The sequence below is a fragment of the Rosa chinensis genome, chromosome 6 (genome assembly GCF_002994745.2).
Source record: "Rosa chinensis cultivar Old Blush chromosome 6, RchiOBHm-V2, whole genome shotgun sequence".
Taxonomy (NCBI): domain Eukaryota; kingdom Viridiplantae; phylum Streptophyta; class Magnoliopsida; order Rosales; family Rosaceae; genus Rosa; species Rosa chinensis.
Genome location: NC_037093.1, coordinates 35,517,155 through 35,539,073, shown reverse-complemented (window position 1 = coordinate 35,539,073; position 21,919 = coordinate 35,517,155). Strand labels below are relative to the sequence as shown.

Genomic DNA, 21,919 nt, shown 5'->3' with positions numbered 1-21,919 from the left:
ATTTCTTTCTTTAATTTTCTGTTTAAAACTCAATCAGCATAAAAATCAGTTTGTTTCACTTAAGTATAGCACATTTGTCATAGCAAAATTGTCTCAATCAGTCCTTGAGGGAATGACCTCGTGCTTGCACCTCTATTCTACAATTGATTCGTGCACTTGCGAGTACTAAATTAAAATTGACAACTAGTTTTTGGCGCCGTTGCCGGGGACTGACTTAATTCAATTTGATCTGTCAGTTGTGCCATACTTAATTTTTGTATAGTTTTTTTCTTTTCTTTTACTTATTTTTTGTTTTTTTTTCTTGTAGATTTGAATTTTGTTTATGCAAGGTCGTCAATCCCAGAATTTAGATATCATTGTATACGATCTAGAGATTGAACGAACTCGTAGAAGACTTTTAAGGAAAGCAAGAACTCAAGCTCAAGTTGCAGTTCCAATGGCAGAAGATGAAACAAAAGCATTGAAGGAGTTCACTGCTCCTACGGCACTCACAACATCATCTTGTATTGTTGTAGCTCCCATTCCTGCAGGAGTGCGTTTTGAGATTAGACCAGCAACAATCCAGAGTTTGCCTAACTTTTATGGGAAGACGAATGAAGATCCTTATCTCCATGTGGAGGAATTCAAAGACATATGTGGAACTTTCCGGTATGAGATATCTGATGAGCAGATCCGTTTAAGGCTTTTTCCTTTTTCATTGAAAGACAAGGCAAGAAAGTGGCTAAGCTCTCTTCCCCCTGGTTCCATCAATACGTGGGATGATTTGGTTAAAAAGTTCTTGTTGAAATTCTTCCCAGCTAAGAAAACCAATGCTCTCCAAGTAGAAATTTTTAGCTTCTCTCAACCTGAAGGAGAACCTTTTTATGAGAGTTGGGAGCGTTATAAGGATTTGTTTTTGAAGTGTCCTCACCATGGATTTTCTAAACCCCAAAAGGCTCAATTTTTCTATAGAGGTTTGAACTCCCAAAGTAGAAGTATGGTGGATGCTACAGTTGGTGGAAGCTTGATGGGAAAGACGGCAGATGAGGCAATTCAAGCTTTTGAGACTATATGTGAAAATTCGCAGCCATATGATCCTTATACAACAGTGCCCAAAAGAGGAGGACTATATGAGGTTAGTGCAAGTACTAAGTTGGAAGAGCAAGTTGCAACCTTGGCAAGACAAATGAAGAGCCTTACTCCTCTGTTAAATAAGGCTGCAAGGGAGACATGTGCTTTGTGTTCAAGTATTGCACATACCACCGAGGCGTGTTCTGAAAATTTCTTCCAAGATGAGCAAGTCAACATGGTGAATAATTATAGAAGGCCTGTGAATGATCCTTTTTCAAATACCTATAATCCAGGTTGGAGACAACATCCAAATTTCTCTTATAGCAACAATAATCAAGTGCAGATGCCAAGGAATCCTCCCATGCAAAATTATCAAGGGCCAATTGAACAAAAGAAACCATGCAGCAACTTGCACAAAATCAGATGGAATTTCAAAAGACTAATGCTCAGATGCTTCAAGCTATTCAGGAGACCAAGAAAGAGCAGCAAGTTCAATCTCAAGCTATTTCTAAGCTAGAAGTTCAAGTTGGTCAGATTGCCACTGCCTTGAATGAGAGAGAACAAGGGCGTTTACCTAGCCAAACTCTTGCTAATCCAAGGGGTCAATTTCAGAAACATGAGCCTATGAAAGCTGTGATCACGTTGAGGAGTGGAAAAGAAGTTGATATTAAAGTTCGTAGTCCAGGAGATATTCAAGAAGTTGAACAGGGGATTGATGAGTCTGTTGCTATCCCAGAAATTAATGAATCAGCAGAGAATGATTCCGCAGGAGGATTGAAGCTGCAACATCAATCCCGAAAACGAACTGATTCAAACCCAGTGACTTCTAGCACACCAGAAACGACTTTAAGGCCTCCTATAGAGTCTCAATTTGTTCCTAAACCTCCATATCCAGAATTGCTTCAGAAGCCAAAGAAAGATAGATATTTGACTGAGATTATGGAACTATTTCACAAGGTGCAGATTAATATTCCTTTGCTTGATGCCATTAAACAAATCCCAGCTTATGCGAAGTTTTTGAAGGAGTTATGCACTAATAAGAGAAAATTTGAAGATCATGAGAAGGTGTTGTTGTCAGAAGAGGTCAGTGCCGTAATTCAAAGAAGACTCCCTCCAAAGTTGAATGATCCAGGAAGCTTTACAATCCCCTACACAATTGGCGATCATTATTTTGAGCGTGCTTTGATGGACTTGGGTGCCAGCGTTAACTTGATGCCGTACTCTCTATATTTGAAATTAAAGCTTGGTGACCTACAACCAACATCAATCACCTTGCAATTTGCAGACCGATCAGTCAAGAGGCCAAAGGGAATTGTTGAAGATGTGTTAGTGAAGGTTGATAAGTTCATATTGCTTGCAGATTTTGTCATTCTTGAAACTGAACCAGATGCTTATTCAAGTGAGGATGTCCCAATCATTTTGGGTCGTGCATTCATGGCTATTGCTGATACCATAATTAAAGTAAAAGATGGACTTCTATCTATGACAGTTGGTGACATGTCAGTGGAGTACAAGATTTTTGAAGTGGGTCGACGTCCCTCTGATGATGGTAAATGCTTTATGGTTGATTCTATTTCTCCTATTACTCATGAATCTTTTGTTTTGAATTCATCTGAAGATCCCCTTGAAGTATGCTTGACACAATCTGGAATGGATTTTGATGCCAAGAAAGAGGTTGATGAATTAGAGAAGCTTCTTAATGCTGCACCGGTTTTTGAATCAAGAAAGTGGAACCAATTTGAGTCTTTACCTCTGTCCACAAATAAAGTTGTGCCTTCCATTCAGCAAGCACCGAAGTTAGAGCTCAAGCCACTGCCACAACACTTGAAATATGTATTTTTGGGTGAATTTGAGACACTCCCAGTGATTATTGCTTCGGACCTTTGTGAAGAAGATGAAAAGAAGTTGCTGCAAGTTCTTCAAGCTCACAAAACAACGATTGGATGGACAATTGCAGATATTAAAGGTATAAGTCCTACAATGTGTATGCACCGAATCCATCTTGAAGACAATATGAAACCAACACGTGATGCACAAAGGCGTTTAAATCCACCAATGAAAGAAGTTGTACGTGCTGAAATTTTGAAGCTTCTAGATGTTGGAGTTATATATCCAATTTCAGATAGTCAATGGGTTAGTCCAGTTCAAGTGGTGCCTAAAAAGTCAGGAATAACAGTTGTGAAGAATGAAAAAGATGAGTTAGTGCCTACAAGGATGACTACGGGTTGGAGAGTGTGTATTGATTATCGAAAGCTCAACACTGCCACACGCAAAGACCACTTTCCATTACCTTTTATTGATCAGATGCTTGAGCGATTGGCGGGTCATAGTTATTATTGTTTCCTTGACGGCTATTCACGGTATAATCAAATTCCTATTGCACCGGAGGACCAAGACAAGACTACATTTACTTGCCCTTTTGGTACTTTCGCTTACCGAAGAATGCCTTTTGGATTGTGTAATGCACCGGCTACCTTCCAACGATGTATGATGAGTATTTTCTCTGACATGGTGGAGCGATTTATTGAGGTATTTATGGACGACTTCTCTGTTTTTGGTTCTTCTTTTGATGATTGTTTGCTTCATTTAACTCTAGTGCTCAAAAGATGTCAAGAAACCAATCTTGTGCTAAATTGGGAGAAGTGCCATTTTATGGTCAAGCAAGGTATTGTGTTGGGACATATTGTTTCAAGCAAAGGCATTGAAGTTGACAAGGCAAAAGTAGATTTAATTACCAATCTTCCTCCACCAACAATAGTAAAGGGAGTGCGTTCTTTCCTTGGCCACGCCGGATTTTATCGGCGTTTCATGAAGGATTTTAGTAAGATTGCAGGACCATTGAGCAATTTATTAGCAAAGGATGCAGAATTTGTGTTTGATGAAGCATGTCTAGAGGCATTTAACAAGCTTAAGGCCCTCCTAACTTCAGCTCCTATCATAAAGCCTCCGGATTGGAACTTGCCATTTGAATTAATGTGTGATGCGTCGGATTATGCGGTGGGTGCAGTTTTGGGGCAGCGTATAGAGAGGCTTCCTCATGCTATTTATTATGCTTCAAAGACTCTAAATGATGCTCAGCTTAACTATTCTACCACCGAGAAAGAGTTGCTTGCGGTTGTATTTGCTCTAGACAAGTTCAGGTCTTATTTGATTGGTTCCAAAGTAATTGTCTACACTGATCATGCTGCCCTTAAATATTTACTTGCCAAGAAAGATGCCAAGCCTCGGCTGATCCGTTGGGTTCTTTTACTTCAAGAATTTGATATGGAGATAAAAGATAAAAAAGGAAGTGAGAATGTGGTTGCAGACCACTTGAGTAGATTGGTGCATGAAGATGATGAAGTGGACTGCCTTCCTTTGAATGAAAATTTTCCTGATGAACAATTGTTTATGGTACGTGATTCTCCTCCTTGGTTTGCTCATATTGTGAACTTTATTGTTGTTACTAAAAAAATTCCAGATCATTGGAGCAAGCAAGAGAGGGAGAAATTTCTTTCTAAAGTGAAGCATTATATTTGGGATGAACCATATTTATTCAAACATTGCCCAGACTAATTGATTAGAAGATGTGTACTGGAAAGTGAGTTTCAAAGCATTCTTCGTTTCTGCCATAGTTATGCTTGTGGTGGGCATTTTGGAGCCAAGAAAACAGCGGCTAAAGTTCTTCAAAGTGGCTTTTATTGGCCAACATTATTCAAGGATGCTTTTGAATTTTGTTCTTCATGTGATCGCTGCCAACGAATGGGTAATATTTCTAAACGTGACATGATGCCTTTGAGTAATATTTTGGTGGTTGAATTATTTGATGTTTGGGGAATAGACTTCATGGGACCCTTCCCTCAATCCTTTGGCAATCTCTACATATTGGTGGCTGTGGATTATGTATCAAAGTGGGTTGAAGCAATTGCGTGCAAGACTAATGATCACAAGGTGGTACTTTCCTTTCTCAAAGACAATATTTTTGCTCGTTTTGGCACTCCTAGAGCTATTATAAGCGATGGAGGACTACACTTTTGTAACAAGCCATTCGCATCACTTATGAAGAAGTATTCCATCACTCACAAAGTCGCTACACCTTACCACCCTCAAACTAGTGGTCAAGTCGAGATTTCCAACCGGGAAATTAAAAATATTTTGGAGAAAACAGTTCGCCCGGATAGGAAAGATTGGTCTCAATGTTTGAATGATGCTCTATGGGCGTATAGGACAGCCTATAAAACTCCAATCGGCATGTCGCCATATCGCTTAGTTTTTGGGAAGGCTTGTCATTTTCCGGTAGAGTTGGAGCACCGAGCATATTGGGCAATCAAGCATTATAATTTTGACATAAATACCGCCGGTGAACAGAGAGCATTGCAGCTGAATGAGATGGAGGAAATTCGTAATGGGTCTTATGAGAATGCAAAAATTTACAAGGAGCGCACCAAGAAGTTTCATGATAAAGTCATTCGTCAAAAGACATTCGAACCAAACCAAAAGGTGCTGTTATATAACTCTCGGCTAAGACTCTTTCCAGGAAAGTTGAAATCTCGGTGGATGGGTCCTTTTCTGGTCACAAAGGTGTTTCCCCATGGAGCAATTGAAATTAAGAACTTGAGGAACAACTCTATATTCAAAGTGAATGGTCAACGTCTCAAACCTTACTTGGAGACATCTTTTGACACCAATGAGTAGCATGTTTCCTTCACTGATCGTCCAAATGAATGAGCTTAATCTTGGTCTGGCTGAAGACATAAAACTTAGCGCTTGTTGGGAGGCAACCCAATGATTCTTGGAAGAAGAGGAGTGCGTGTTCAGCAAGAATGAGGCTTCTAATCATGTCACCTCTGCTACCTTCATACCAGGGACATTTCCTAAGTCTTTTCTTCTATTTTCGTAGTTCTTTTTCATCCATTAGTTGTTTTGGTCGTGTTCTGTCCCCTTACTATTATTGCTGCACTGCTGTTTTATATTCTGGGATTGCAGTATGCACTTCAATCCTGCGACTGATTTGTTCTTCACATTGCAGACAATGCTCAATTTAAGTTTGAGGGTGGGATTTCGTATTTTTATTTTATTTTAGGTCTGTGTTCTGTGTTTGTTTGACCTTATACCAAAAAAAAAAAAAACCAAAAAAAAAAAAAAAATTCTTTTTGTGTTTTCATTGGGTTTTTAGTTTTGATGGTTAGTCCAAGTCTTAGGGTTCTTCCAAACACTATGATGAGCATGAACTTCATACGGATAATATTATGGTCTTAAGATGATAGCAAGCATGTATTGATCCATGATTTTAAGTAATTGTTAATAGATTTTTATGACTATTGTGCTCAGCTTGTCTTGCATTGATGATTGGATTGGTGTTATGATTGAAATTTGATTAATGCATGTTAGGATGAGCTAAACTTGATTTTAACCCTTGTGAGAATTTGAGCCTATATATGTGCTTTTCTTTTCTGAGTGAATTAGAATAGATCATCCTATTTTCTTGACGTGGATTTTGCATGATCTCATCTTTTATTCATCTTGGTTGAGACTCGGATTCGACTTGCATATATTATATAAGGACAAATGCTAGAACTTGCCCCAAAGCCTCTCAAAGCATATGGTTGAATTGCATGATGGATGGGAAAGGATAAAGGCACTAGGATTAACCACCATAGCCAAATTAAACCTGTGTCCCTTTAATGCACACAAGTTGTGCAACCCCCTAGATAAACCCTCTTGAGCCTATATTAAGCCTTTTCTTTCGTCAACCACAAATTCCTTACCCTTTAACCTAGTATAGCTATATCTTGACCCTATTCTAAGGAGTTAGTGGCGCAAAATTTTCATAGATTCATTATTGATTCAAGGTATTTTTGTAAGCAAGTATGGGGGAATGTTATTGTAGATGTCGATCCAAGGAAGGAAGAAAAAAAAAATATTGACGGCTATCGAAAAAAAAGAAGCCAAAGAAAAAATCGAAAGTGAAAAAATAGAAGAATTTCCTTGGATTCGATAAGTTGTTTTATTCTATTGTAGTGTTTAGAATGAAGCAAAGGCCCAAAAAGATGACATCCGGCCTTAAGAAAAAGTTTCTTGCTTCATGTGTTTCGAGTTTTATTGCCTTGAGGAAATTCATTGAAGTTCTTATCTCTCTACATTATCTTCGTAGTGCTCTACTAAATTCCTTAGGATTTTTGTGATTTCCCGATCCTTTCTTTCTTGAAACTTACACCCATAGCCCCATTACAACCCTAAATAAAGACCTCTTTGATCTTTGAAGTTGTGCATTCGATTTGTGGAGACTTTTGCAGAGGGGTGAGCATATGGTGTCACTGGCCTTTCATCCGAGTTTTGGCATTCCTTTCATGAGATCAGAATAAAAAAAAATATTTTCAGACAAAGCTTTTCTTTCTTGTTGTCATATGTGAGCTATTTGTTGCCTTTATACATCATTCCTCTCACATATAACTTGAGTGAAAATGGAAGCTTATGCCACGGTCAGAGAATCATGAGTGAAAAGAAATTGAGGGCATCCTTGTGAGAAATTGAGTTGACACTTGTTTGAAACATGAGGAAGTTGGGTTTCTTTTGTCGCATTGCTTTGATTGTCCTTGCACTAAATTTTGAGCATGATGGTCATCAAAATAGATTAGCTTTTAAGTGAAGTTGTGAATTTGATATTGTGCTTGTTGAATCTTGACTGACCATACTTGTGGGCAATATAAGTTCTCTGAGTTGTTTGGAAGACATTAGGTCCGTACTTTGAGTCATATTTATTTTTCTTTTCTTGTTTGCTCGAGGACTAGCAAAACTAAGTTTGGGGGTATTTGATAACTCATAACTTCATACATTTTTATACCCTTAAATGTAGGATTCTAGGCTTAGTTCTTGTCATTTTTGAGTCATTTACTTTGTGTTTGTGTTCTGTAGGTTAAATTGGAGAAAAGAAAGATTTGAAGCTTAGAGTCATGCAGGATTGAAAGGATGCTGGCCATCCTGGTTTTGTCTCTGTTTTGCGTCAACTTCAAGTATTAAACTGTACCTTCTCACGAGGAACTAGCAGGCGAGGCTTATATCATTGGAAAGATACGGATGTTAGCTTTCTGAGGAATTTTACGGAAGTGGATTCGCATTCTTCAGGAGGAAGTTATGTTGATTTAAGTGAACCTAGTTCGGGAAGGCAGATTCTGACGGATTTTGCATATCTTTTCGGAATCTGATTTGTGAAGCCCAAGTCCATTGCTCTTAGCACTTTGACGGGATAAGACTGAAAGTGTCTTACATATTTGGAGTAGTTTCTTGCATTGACTTTAATAACCCTGTGTTTCTTTGGAGAGAAGAAAGCTACTCCAAGTTGGACTAGAAAACCTAAGACGCCCAAGTCAAGTAGGAATTGAAGAGGAAGATACAAGGCAGAAAACCGAGGACGTCTAGAGACACAAGACACAGCATATTCGGCAGAGAACAAGGAGAAGAGAAGCTCTCACCATCGCTGGTTCCGAGTTCCTCAATTCTTCCATTGTTTGTTTCATGTTTTCTTTGATTCTAGTCATGTTTTTCATAGTTATGGATTGCTAAACTTCTAAGCTAGGGCTGAGATGAAGCCCTTAGTATGACTATTCTATTTGTTTAGTTGGTTGCTATTGAATTTCAAGATTTCTATGTTAAACTCTTAATCACCGTTTCAATAGAACTTTTATTCAAAATCTTTGCTCGGGATCAATAAGACTTAGGTTTTGTTTATGAGTTATTTGGTTGGAAAACATGATGCTTGATCAATGAGTAGATGTTTTCTAGGGTGCCAAAAGATAATTCAATCTTGTGATTAGAGAGTTGTGAATTAAGAATACAAGTGCTTGATCATAGTCGATATTCTTGTTTGCATGATTTCCTAGTTCTTTTGTGCTTAATGGAGTTGAACATGTTTGCTTGAACCTGATCATTAAGTGGAGTAATTTATAATTTGGCTACGTGAGTTCTATACAGGATCAATAAGTTGGAATTCATCGGTTAGAAGAACTTTGGCATATGTCTGGGATCAATAAAACTTATGTACGGAAATCTTTAGCATGAAATCTAGGGAATTCAATTGTTATCAACTAGAGAATAGGATAGAAGTATTAGGTGGTGGATTCAATGTTTTAGCATCTTCATAATCTGTTCTTAAACTTAAAGAAATCTCATTGCTCATTCTTGTCTTTAATTTCAGTTTTTCTTTCTTTAATTTTCTGTTTAAAACTCAATCAGCATAAAAATCAGTTTGTTTCACTTAAGTATAGCACATTTGTCATAGCAAAATTGTCTCAATCAGTCCTTGAGGGAATGACCTCGTGCTTGCACCTCTATTCTACAATTGATTCGTGCACTTGCGAGTACTAAATTAAAATTGACAACAATCACAACTCAATACACAATTTCACTATCTTCAAACGATATTGAACTCAATTCATCATATGCTACCCGTATCACAACAATTGCACCAATATATATATATATATATATATATATATATATATATATAGAGTGGTTTCAAAGAGGATGTCCTCACTTTCGCTAAAGTGCGGATGGCGACGCTGCAGCTCGGCTAGGAGCCCGACGGAGACGTGGGGCTTGTTGGACGGAGGCCAGGGGTCGGGCGGACTGGTCTGCAGTTGGTGGAGTCATCGGCGATGTGGTTGCAGAGCTGCCCAGAAACCTGCAATTGCAGGTGAGGTTGCTGCCCAGAACCTGCAACCTCGACCTCCTCGGACCTCGATCACTGCCCAGAACCGTCTGGGATGGCTCTGGACTCCGTCCGCCAAGCCCAGAGCCGCCATCGCCTCTTGGAAGGCCGCTACTGTGACGCGGTCCGCTTCAGAACCGGCCTGTATATATATATATATGTATATATATATATATATCGTAAATATATATATGTAGTCATCCACTCAAGAATGCCACTAATACCAACTATAGTCACAGTTAAACAATAACTCCAAGACAATATGGTAACTTATTCATAACGAATATTGTGAGATTTACTCACCTCTGAATCTTGATGCGTCTTCAGACGCTAACCAAGACTAGCACAAATCACAGCAATCCGCTCAACACAAGTCTGTTAAGTATCTAAACACATACAGACTCGATTCAGTGCACGAATCACAAAGTGATTAAAGTTCAAATCTCCCATTTGAACTAAAATTCGAATGTAATACCAATCGAGACCACCCAAAGTCTCCGGAACACTCCTACGATTGATATGTCGAAACTACAAGTCAATCGGATGCTTGGATCCTCATGGATCGAAAATCGAACAATTCGAAACTGCTAAAGTCCCTAACATGTTCATACGATCTTCAAATGCTACATACCATATATCAAAATGCTCATATCAGCGAGTAGATGATAAATAAAACTTGAAACTGTCCCTGACATGGCCAGAAACACCGCCACAGGCGATGGCACCTGCACCACCATGCACCGTCGGCCAAACTCAAAATCACCACAATCTAACCATCCAAAATGTCAAGAATACCAAGTAGAGAACTTTAATACCTGGGGCTAAGTCCGAATCAGCCTAGATCGGCCGAACACGAGTCTACAAGCTACAGAAACCTCCACCGTTGACCTTCAATTCACAATCCCGACCACCACACTTTGAATGGTCCTTCAAGGTTGGTATGGTTGTGATCTTGAGAAGGAGAGGATTCCAATGAGGTAAGGAACCACTGCAGGAATCGGAAAACCCGATCGGGCCCGGAGGGTTTAACTTTGGGTGCTTCGATTTGTTAGTTCCGGCGAGGTGTGGCGACAACCGAGTAGGTAGGGACGACGGCGACGACGATCTGAGTTGGACTGTGGTGGTGGCGTCGCTAGAAAACTTCAGAGTTGGCCGGAATTGTCGGGTCGAGTCAGATGGTTTTCGGCGGGTCTGGGGACTTTCTAGAGGAGAGAAAACGGAGAGAGAGAGATTTCCAAAATGAAAATTTGGGAATTATGACCCAATTTCCGGAAAAACCATATATATATATATGTATATATATACACCAAAATGAAAACTTTTTCCGATGGCCATAACTTCTTCATACGAACTCCGATTTTTGCGTTCCACATATCTAAGAACTTGTATCGATAGGCTCTACGACTTTCGTGAAGGAAGTTTTCGGAGAAACCAACGAATAAAAAGTCAACCTATTGACTTATCGAAAATAAAATGTTTCGAGTAATTATTCATCCGAGATACTTCCACTCCATCCACGAACCACAAAATCGTCCAACAACTTCTAATTAAATTTTGAAAAATCCTCGAAAAATAATAACGATTTCTAGGGCATCACATCACACGTGCTCTCCTAGACTCTTTAGGTTGCACATTAAGTTTTTTAAACTCCTCATACCATCCCATAGAGTAGAATTAGAGAATTCGATATTCTGAAATGCTTCAATGTTTTATTCTTCTTTAATTGGAGGTATATATACTGACGTAAGTACTATTCTAATAGGAAACGATCTTCCTTTAATTATAGGGTATGAATGACCATAACCATACCATAGGTCAACTACGTATATAAGGAAATGATCTCTATATATAAATGACTATAACTATACAATAGGTCAACTACGTAAATATGGAAAGGATCTCTACAGCGATTCAACACTCCCCTCAAGTTGGAGCATAGATATGGATCATGCCCAACTTGTGTATTGAGCTGTCAAACACTCCCCTAGAACCCATGATCTTTACAATATTGGAATTATAACTTACCAACAAGTCACAACATACCAACACATATTTTTTCTCATTTCTTCTGATTCTTCATTTCTTTCTTTTTCTTTCATACCTATGCTTTTGGTATGGCTTCTTCCTTCTTAGTTCTTTTCTCCTACTAATGTGACTTAATTTGCAGCTACCTTTATAATAGACTTGGTAAGGAGTTTTTGAGAGAATAGATAATTTCATTACTTATTCATTGCCAGAAGGCACGTTACATTAATTATTGTCTTATACCAAAAACAAAAATGGCATAAGTTGTCAAACAAATTGACCAGTAACCCTCATTGCAAGCAAAATGAGCTCACTTATTAAAGCCTAAAAATCGTGCACACCATCATCCATCCTCATCAAGCTTTTGCCATGAACCATCTTGAAGTTCTTGTGTCCAAGGCTGCCTAAAAGTGAACTCGTGGGTCTCATCTTCTCCCTTTACGGTTTTTTATTCTCTTGTAATCTAATACTTATGTTTTTATTTGTTGAATTTAAGACGATGTGTGACTAGTTACTTTTTGTCAGGAGCAAGGTTTGAAGCCCCAATTATGTAGAACACATATTTTGTTTAATCTAGTTTCTTGAACTATTGGTGTGAATTGGTTATTTAATTCTGCTTGATTGAAAACTTTTGCATGTGTTCGTTTTATAGTCATGAACATAGAATTTATGCATGTAATTGGAGCTAAGTTTTAGAAAATAATTCACTCAATCATCTTGTTTTCTAATCCACAAGTATGCAAGGCTTTGGACAAAAGCTGACGTTTTAAACAACTACAAGAGCATGCTAGGTAGGCGTTCCACGCTAGACTGCAACTCTAAAGCCAATCGTTTCCATGAGATTTTAATGCTTCAAACATGTTGACACTATATGTGTTATGGATAGGATAATGTTCTATATCTTAGTTGCATGTTTGATAAGTTTAGCTATTTTGCATTCACGTAGACTAAATACTTAGGGAAACATTAATAAGGGACATGATCTGCTCTGACTTATTTCTTGGTCGGTTTCTATTTACACCTTAGTAATTGAAATTAGGTTAATTTAACATTGTTTGATTGTAATTGGTGGTGGATTTCCGAGTCACTAACGTCTTCTCCATATTATTTTTCAAACCCTAAAAATCTCGTCTTTGTTTTCTTTATTTTCCTTGTTTTTACGTTTAAACTTCAAAACCCCAAATCAATATCAGTTTAGGATTGCAACATATTCTTCTATCCTCCTTTCTATCCCACCATCTTTTTCTCTCTTTTCTACTATTTGACTATTTTCTTTTCTTTAGTTTCATACTTTGTTATTTGTTTTGTGTGGTAGTTAGTTTTATTTTGTTTTTTGTTTTCTTTTATGTGAATTATATAGTTGCCCTCAATCTCTGTCATCGAACGATCCTAGCTTACTCTATATTGCTAACGACTATATTTTGCAGGGTTAAGTTGAGCGTCTAATTTAGGAGTAACAAAGACCCAAATCCAATTGCAAGCAAAACTAAAAAACAAAGAAAAAAAACTTTCTTTGCCCTTAGAATTAGGGCTAACCCAAGGAGATCAAAGGCCTGACACAAGGCCAAGGCCCATAAAACATGGTCCAACCACTCGGCCCGAATGGGACACAAATGGCGAGCAGCTCAACTGCAGCACCAAACAACCTCTCCGTCTCCACCGGTAACATCAAAGCCACACAGACAATCACGCGGTAGCCACTCCTTTAATGCCAACCGTCATCGACCCATCCAAGTAAGTAGCGCCATCCATCATCAACTGACATCTAGGAGAAATCAACCACCCCTACAACTACCGCCAACAACAGATCCTGCCGCCTGCTTCGCCTTCATCTACCCGTTAAGCACAAACGTCCTCCCCACCTAACAAAGCCATAACAAATTAGACCATGTCCATGGAGATCAGTCCCAGCCAAGCCTAGAAATCCATCCAGTTATCCCTCCTAGAAAAGTTATACAGTGTCAAGAGGCGCTACCTAGATGCTCGTCCGATGACGACATCCCAAGGATGCGCCGCCAGACAAACTGGGAAGCTTTGAAGGTTGGACTTGCGTGAGGCGCTTAGTAGGCTAGGGTTTTTCTTTCAAAGAGAACCTAACTTATTAGACTTGGTAAGAAGTTTTTTGCATATCTTTAATATATACTAGCCTTTTCAAAAAAATATATATACTAGCAGGGCCCACTCACTATGTGTGTGGAGAGAAGTTAAAGATAGTAGGAAAACTTTCCATACAACTACCATATCTTCTACTTTTTAAATCTTTTTCTATTTTATAATTTACCATATTACCCTTATTGATTAATTATATTTAATAGTTTTTTAATATATAAATGTTAAATTGGTAAAAAATTTCAGTTTTGCAGAGCAAGCTCTCTTCTCTTAATAATAGTATGTGTATATATATATATATATATATATATATGTATATATATATTGAGTTATAATGTTAGTCAACTTTTGTCATAGAATTTGATTGGAGATTCTTTATTTCACATTCATTTGCCTTTTTTTTTTAAAAGAGGATCAAATGATTTCACTCCCACCCCCATGGTGACTCGAACCCATGACCTCGATTTTAGGTAGTGGGTGCTCTAACTATTGAGCTAACACCACGATCTTATGTATTTCACATTCATTTGCCTTATCTATAGGTATATTCAAATTTCTATATATCTCTATTTTGAGGTCACATTTGATCCTTTCTCCCTCTCTCTCTCTCTAGATATTCTTTCTGCTTCTTCTTCTTTTTTTGTTGAAAAAATTGACTGGTGCAACGGCTCTCAAGCCTTCTTTAATAAAACCATAAGATACAAAGGGGGACATAGAGTCTGAACCCTAAATTATAATAAGCAACAAAAGAACGTCCCAAGATAATACCAAGAGTCTCTACATAACTTATGTATTCTAACAAGTACTAATTAGCAAAGAGTGCTCTACTGGCTACTTCATTTGCTTTAGCAAAGATGTGACATAACGGAAATATAACTCTCTCACGAAGAAGCATCATACTCTGTTGCTGCAAGGAAAAAAAATCCAGTGACACTGTGTTTATCCTGCCACTAGAGGATTGCGTCATTTGATCAAGTAAACAACTTTTTACCTCGCTAGGCTAGACAAAGCACATTGAGTGTAAATTGGGACAAAATTCACGTCGCCCTACCAAAAAGTGGTAGAGACTTATTGCCGACATAAAGCTACATCTAACTAAAACTAAAAAAAAAACTACAAAAAAAAAACATAATTGAAAAATAATATGGGACCACAGTCAAAGCCCAGCCCAAAAATCACCAAGCCCAAGCAAGATTTGAAGATTGCAGGTGCAGCCACATCACCATCGCGCAAGCCGTACTATTGATGTCCCACCACTAGATGCAGCTCCACTACCACCTACTTTGCACTAAGCAATCGCCGACTATGCCCCCCTCCCTCCCTCATCCTCGTCATGCCGATAAGGAGGGCTGCCCTCCCAACTAACCCCCTCCTCAAAGCTACTCCAAACAACTCAAACTAGATCAGAACACTCTGATCTGATTTGCACATATCAGATCCCAATCTCGCCGCCACCCACTCGTGACCACCAAGCGACCATACCTACCTCCGTCCACTCTCTGATTTGGGGTGGAGCGGCACAAGCATCACCCACCTACCCCTAATCGCGTCTGCCTTACCCAAATAAGACCTCCACGCAATCTGGATAGTGAAACCACCACAATGTAGCCTTCACTTTGATTGAGCTTACTATAGTACCACTGACCCCCAGACACTAGGTGCCCTCCAGCTCGTTCGACTCTGTCATAGCGAGGGCGTGCCATTGGATAGGGTATAAATCTTGACGGAACTGACCAACCATGTGTGACGATTTCTATGTCAGAGAAAAGCTTTTTTCAGTTTCTCTATAACTTATTATATTTTTTTTCTGCTTCATATATATGTCTAGGTTAATTTAATACATACTATATATTTTTAAATACCTATTTGACAAATAATTAAATATATATACATATTTGTATCTTTTTGTTAGGTTGGTGATATGAACTATGTTTTTGTATACTTCATATGTCTACGTAGATTAAATACCTACTATACATCTTGAAGTACCTAGATGGATATTCAATATTGGAGTCTATACATCTTGTCTTGTCCCACCCTATAGTGTAGGTATATAAAGTTCTTTGGTATGATTGGGTTTAATATGTTTCTCAACCTGCATCTTATGTATTTTTATTTCATACGAATGCATTTAGTTTAATTACAATTATTCATTGTTGAATTGCATATATTTTATACATCTAAGACTTGAAATTTAAAATTGAACTAAAGTTGTGCTTTAGTTAGTGAATTATAAATTATTTCCCTTATTTGGTTATAGGAGTAAAATGGATTAATACAAATACTAAATGGACCACAATTAACAAAAAAAAATGATTTGCTAATTGCATCCAACTTTTACATAGCATATTGGGCCTAGATTAAAAAAACCTCTACATGTAACCATTCCATTATACTAAGGTTTCATTGATGGAAACCCGATTTATCATTTATGTGTGCCTGGCTCAAACATAATTACTTCTTCTAGTTGTAATAGAGTAGAATATTCTAGATCTCCTAATCCATATTTTGTTAGGATACCTTGTACTCCAAGGAATTGTACATGTAATCCTCTATATAAAGAGGCCCCCTATTATCATTGAAAATGTCTCAGTATTCTCCCAAATTCTCTTATTCTACAACAAGTTATCAGTATGAAGCCCTAACCCTGAATTGGGTACCCTCGAAAAGTCCTAAAATCCTATTCTGCCATACTAGCCTCGCCTGCCTTTTGACTAGCCCTGCACGCCTCTAGCCTTACTTGCTCGCTATAGCAGCTCTACACACCTCTAGCCTCACATGCTCGCTGCATGCCTGCACCTTCAACATGTATGCACGTGACTTGATGCATAAACTCTCGCAAGCGTACGAATCGTGTCAAGTAAGGGAAGTATTTGGACCTTAGTTTATCGTATCTCGGGGATTAGGTGTTGGACCTAACCAAGATAATTGGCACTAGAACAACTCAAATGCATACAGTGAAAAAATAAAAATAAAATAAAGTAAGATAATATTGACAAAGCACCAAGCCTTGACAATGCTCGGCTTAGCTCACACCAAGCCTATTCAAAGCCACTAACTTATAGCCCAAATGAGTTATACACAATGGAAGGTAGAATTTTGAATTGGGAATTAACTAAATTAAATGCAAACTAAAATAAAAGCAAACAACTAGTTATCAAGCAAGAAATTAAATTCGGATTTCAAATTAATGGGAACATGGGAGTGTTGGGTGATTCACACTAACTATATATCTTGCAAATATCGATGCCAACTTCACAAATGCATGCATTTCCTATATGTGTTAAGTCTTGTATCCAGTACTGGTCAAGGCTACTAAACCAATTATCTTTTCGGTGTATTGATTATGTTGGTTAGGGCCGCAATCAACTCTCTAACTTAGGCATTATGCCGATTAAGGCCGCAATATCTAAAATTAGAGGCCTAGAGAGCAAGATAATAGAGACCCAAGCAAGCTTAGCTACAATTAAGCATGCTAATGGTTACCACACTTAAATCCTAGATGCCACAAGACTAATAAGTTGTCAATTTATCAATCTATCCATCATAATTGCCACAACATAATTTCAAAGGTTGACAAAGCCTCGAAACATGCTTCGAATGACCAATAAATTCGGATTTAAAGCATGCACAATGGAAATTACATTTATTAAAAGTAAAGCATTAACATTTATACAAGATGAGTTAAGGCTTCACAACCTTAACTTTCAAAATTGAACTACTCACAACCCATTATCAAATACATAAGAAATTAAGAGAAATGATAGAGGAGAGATGGAACATAAGATAGGCTCACAATTTGCTATAAGCAAACATGAACCCAACTTGAAATTAAACCCTACTCTTTACCAAAGCCAAAATCCCTTTGTGGTGATGAGCCATGATGATGTGAAGTGAAAGCCCCTTAATTGTTTCTTGAGAAAAATGGTGGAGAAAAAATAATTGGCAAGAGAGAGATATGAGAGAGAAGGTGGAGGTGGGTTGCGGCTGCTGTAGGGTGAGGTGAATGATAATCCCCTGCTGGCAACTGTGCGAGAGAGGAAAAGGGGTTAGGTCGCATGTGCTGTTTGCATGGTTGCACATGGAGAAAGAAAAGGTTATCTGCCACGTGGCAGCATGTGAGTGGCTGAAGTGAATTAAGCAGTGATGGCTAACTCAAATGATTAATTAATTATTATCCAATCATGTATTAATCAAAGCAAGGATTTATTAATCAAATCAAAGTGTTGATTAATTAATCAAACAATGATTAAACTATTTTGTAATTTTGCCAAAAACTGCAATTTACTCCACTTTGCACATTTTTACCTCGATTTCAGGAATTCCGTTATTTTCTACAAAATAAATAAAAATAGATTAATTACATAATAATTGACTTAAGGATTAGTTTATTTCTAGTATTTTAGATATAATTACACACATAGAAATACGTGTAATCAGCATGCAACTAGGATTGAAGCTCAACAGCAATCCTATACCAGTATCGAAGTTCAACAACAATCCTGCACTAGGATCGAAGCTCAACAACAATCATGCACTATAGTCGAGTAAGATTCGTTGCAATCCTAGATTCGTCTTCAAGTAAGATTTTATAAATGTTGTTGCTTTGGTTTAAAATTCCTGCTTTTTTACAGTCGGGGTTTCTTATATCACTTCTTCTATCTCCCACCTTTCTTATAACATGGGATAATTGAGCCGAACTGTGGAGGTTCATGCTACTCCAAACAAGAGGTTCGTAGAGATATTAAAACGATCGACCATTCAACATCATTGATTCCATTCAACATCATTGGAAATTAGTTTCTTGGTAATGATTTGTGCTCATAAATTTACTTTATTTTTGTGGAAGCATTTTAGGCTCCAAAATACTAGCTTGAGCTCGCCCCATTGGACACTACTTGAGTATTTGATGGAAATTAGCCCTAGAAATTTATGGGTTACACTTGAAAGAGAGCTTTGGAAATGTCTAAGACTCCAACTCTCCGAACGGCACCAGAACTGGAACAATCTCCGCTTTGCTGACTTTATGTTCTTTCTTGATTACAATTCGGAAGCCCTCCGCATCAGATAAATGATGCAATTTTGTAATCACATTATTACAGAAGAGAAATTGATTGAGAAGATTTTTTCTACCTTCCCCGTCTCTGCTATGATGGTAGTAAGCAATATTGAAATGATATGAATGCTAGACGGATCATGAGATTTAATCAGCTGTTTACAACAATGTCTATTGCTAAGAAGCACGGCAATATTCTCGTGAAGAACTATAAATCCTAACCCATTAAAACTAAGACTATTCTGGAATCGAATTATAATGACGCCCTTAAGTGAGGCTGTTGAGAGCAAAATCATAAACCTAGAAGGGAATCGATCGGAGCGATTTGGTCCATACTATCGTACAACATAGGAAGGAAGCCGTTGGAACAACCAGCGGAACCACGGCCGTGGATGCTGCTATGGACAGAGAGGAGCTGCCATCAATGGTGGCGTCGCTGGCATTCGAAGTCATGGCACGTGCGCAAATTCGGCACCTCAATCAAAGAGAGAACCAAATATTGAGTAATAATGAGATGTGTTTCCGATATGGATGTAACGCCCCAAACTGCACCTTTTCAGCTTGAGCACGTTACAGTGCTGCGTGTCTCTAAGACATAAACTGAAAGTTTGATTTACATCCTAGAAACCCGCAAGGCATTTTGTTTAAAATAAATTTTTGACAAGACGCACAACAGAAGCTTTTAAACTCTTTTGAGGTGGAAACCTTTCTAAAACTTTAAATTTAAATGTTCGTCCGGGACTTAATGTTGCAAACAACTGAGATATAATGAACTTAGCATACGACAATAGATTTCGACAAGTTCTGAAAATACAACTTTAAGGAACAAGAATAAGATTGGAACCTGAAACCTGATTTCCGTTAAGATATACTATTGAAAATCCACACACCCAGCTCCGTCCGCGCCAATCTCATTATCAATGCACAGTACCTGCATCCACACTGTCATAGGAGTGAGCTTTCGTCCTAGCTGCTCAATAGGGGTTTCACCCGACTAGGTTTGAAAACCGACAAATAATTAAATTTTTGGGCTGCCTAGAATGAAAACATGCTTAAACCAAATATTTCAAAGAACGAAAAATTTAAAATACTTTTCGGACTCAAAATCCAATGCACGGAACTCAAATGAATATAAAATATCCGATGGCCGGCCCCATGGACCAACTACATGGCCTTACCTCAAATAAAGTCATCACTAGGTAAGCACAGCGAGAGTGTCCATTATGCCATGTCACCTAAAAATAGTGCCACACCTTAGAGGATGTCAGATACCATTCCGTCCATACGGCCCCTTCTGAGGTTTAGGGGATCAAAGCCCAAGGAATCGCTATGTTCCACTCACTCTCAAGCCATCAATTACAAACCATGCAACTCAAATATGCATAAACATTTAATTAAAAAGGGAAAACAACTAACCGAGTAAGTCCCGAGTCCCCTACCTGGATTCTGTTGCTTTAACCTTTTTTGTTGTTCGAAATTTACGAACCTTCAGTTCCTCGGGTAACTGTAGTCCCTAGTTTTCGACATAACGATCATTAATAATCTACCGTACAAGTATTTAGAGTCTCAATGATTAACAAATCGTCAAACCAACTTTTCCTGGTTTGACCAAGAGTTGACCAACGTTTGATCAACTTTGACTAATTCCGACCAATCATCACTAAGTTCCACTTTCCGGACTTATTAATTGCAATTGAAACATTATCCGATTCACATACTATTACCACCATTTCCAAATTCTTATAACATTTTGAATTCCTTTAACAAATCTAGTCACATAGTAATTCCAATTACTATGGACACCCATATTACTACTCAAACCATTTTCCACGACATAATTCCAATTTAAGCTATAATGCCAAACACTAGTCTTCAACATAGATTCACCATTCTCAAAAACACGAATTCGCAGTAAGCATATGCAACACAGGCAGCCCTTTCCAAACCATTTTCAGCTTTTATTTAAACATCAATCTCAAGCTATCACGATAATGATCATTTGATATCATTTAACATACAATGAGAAGATTCCAATTTCAACCAACCAAGTTTCCAGGACATAAATAAATCAAGAACATTTTGTCCAAATCTCGAATTTACCTTCAGAGAGTATAACATGCAAGCGAATATCCAAGCTTAATCCTAGTACTCACAACAGCTCCTAGAACTCTCTTTCGAACCCGACTGATGATGAAGTAAGGATTTCATGTCAACAACCCAGCAAGTTCCTGAATCTAGTTCACAATCGTGGTCAGCCTTTGTCTGCAGAAGTAGTCACGCCAGAAACGAGCTAAGAATTAAAACGTGATCAAATTCAAAAACTAATGGCATAGGATTGTAGAGCATGACGAGAGGATAAATTTTCGTACCACATGCAGCTCAATCCATCCCCTGTGTCGTTGAAAAACTCACCGAAGCTATCACAACTTTCCTTGATCCCCGATTGGACAAGCTGCGAGTCGACGAGCAACGGCGAGGTTCAGACGAACTGACCTGTGCCGGTGCGCAGCCCTGAGATGGCCTGATGGCGAAGTTCCGGCTGGAGCTCTTTCGCTGTTTTCCGGGTCGCGATACGGGTTGCGCATGTTGGGATTTCTAGAACGATCTGGATCGTAAGGCCATCTCCAATCGTCAAGGTCTAAATTTTTAAACCTTTAAAAAGTACTATTCATCCAAATAGTAAGATCTATAATTTTTCCAACTCCAATCGTTTGAGGTTTACAATTACATACTCTAATACATTTGAATCATCCATGTGGGCCAGCTATTGGTTTTCATGGGCTAAACCAAGGTCTATATTTAGACCAACCAATAGACTTTAGACCTCATATTTGATTTTTGTAATAGACCCAACCTCCTATTGGAGATGGATTTTGGGAAACAATGGTCTATAATTTAGACTTTAAACCCATCATTGAAGAAGGCCTAAGACTCCACCCTTATATACCCACTCTTGATTGAATTTTGACGGTTCCGATCAAGTGATGGCTAAT

The 21,919-nt window shown here is 38.2% G+C and overlaps 1 protein-coding gene and 1 non-coding gene across 2 annotated transcripts; one reads left to right on the top strand and one right to left on the bottom strand.

The window, feature by feature from the left end:
* The first annotated feature begins 436 nt into the window (after window positions 1-436).
* LOC112171245 lies at window positions 437-5,724 on the top strand. The gene is given in 3 exon segments (XM_024308456.1): window positions 437-1,288; window positions 1,474-3,274; window positions 3,749-5,724. Coding segments are annotated over 3 exon segments (4,629 nt in total).
* Window positions 812-918, bottom strand: LOC112174976. Its single transcript, XR_002926281.1, has one exon. It is a non-coding gene; the product is annotated as a small nucleolar RNA R71 (small nucleolar RNA).
* Window positions 5,725-21,919: the final 16,195 nt, after the last annotated feature.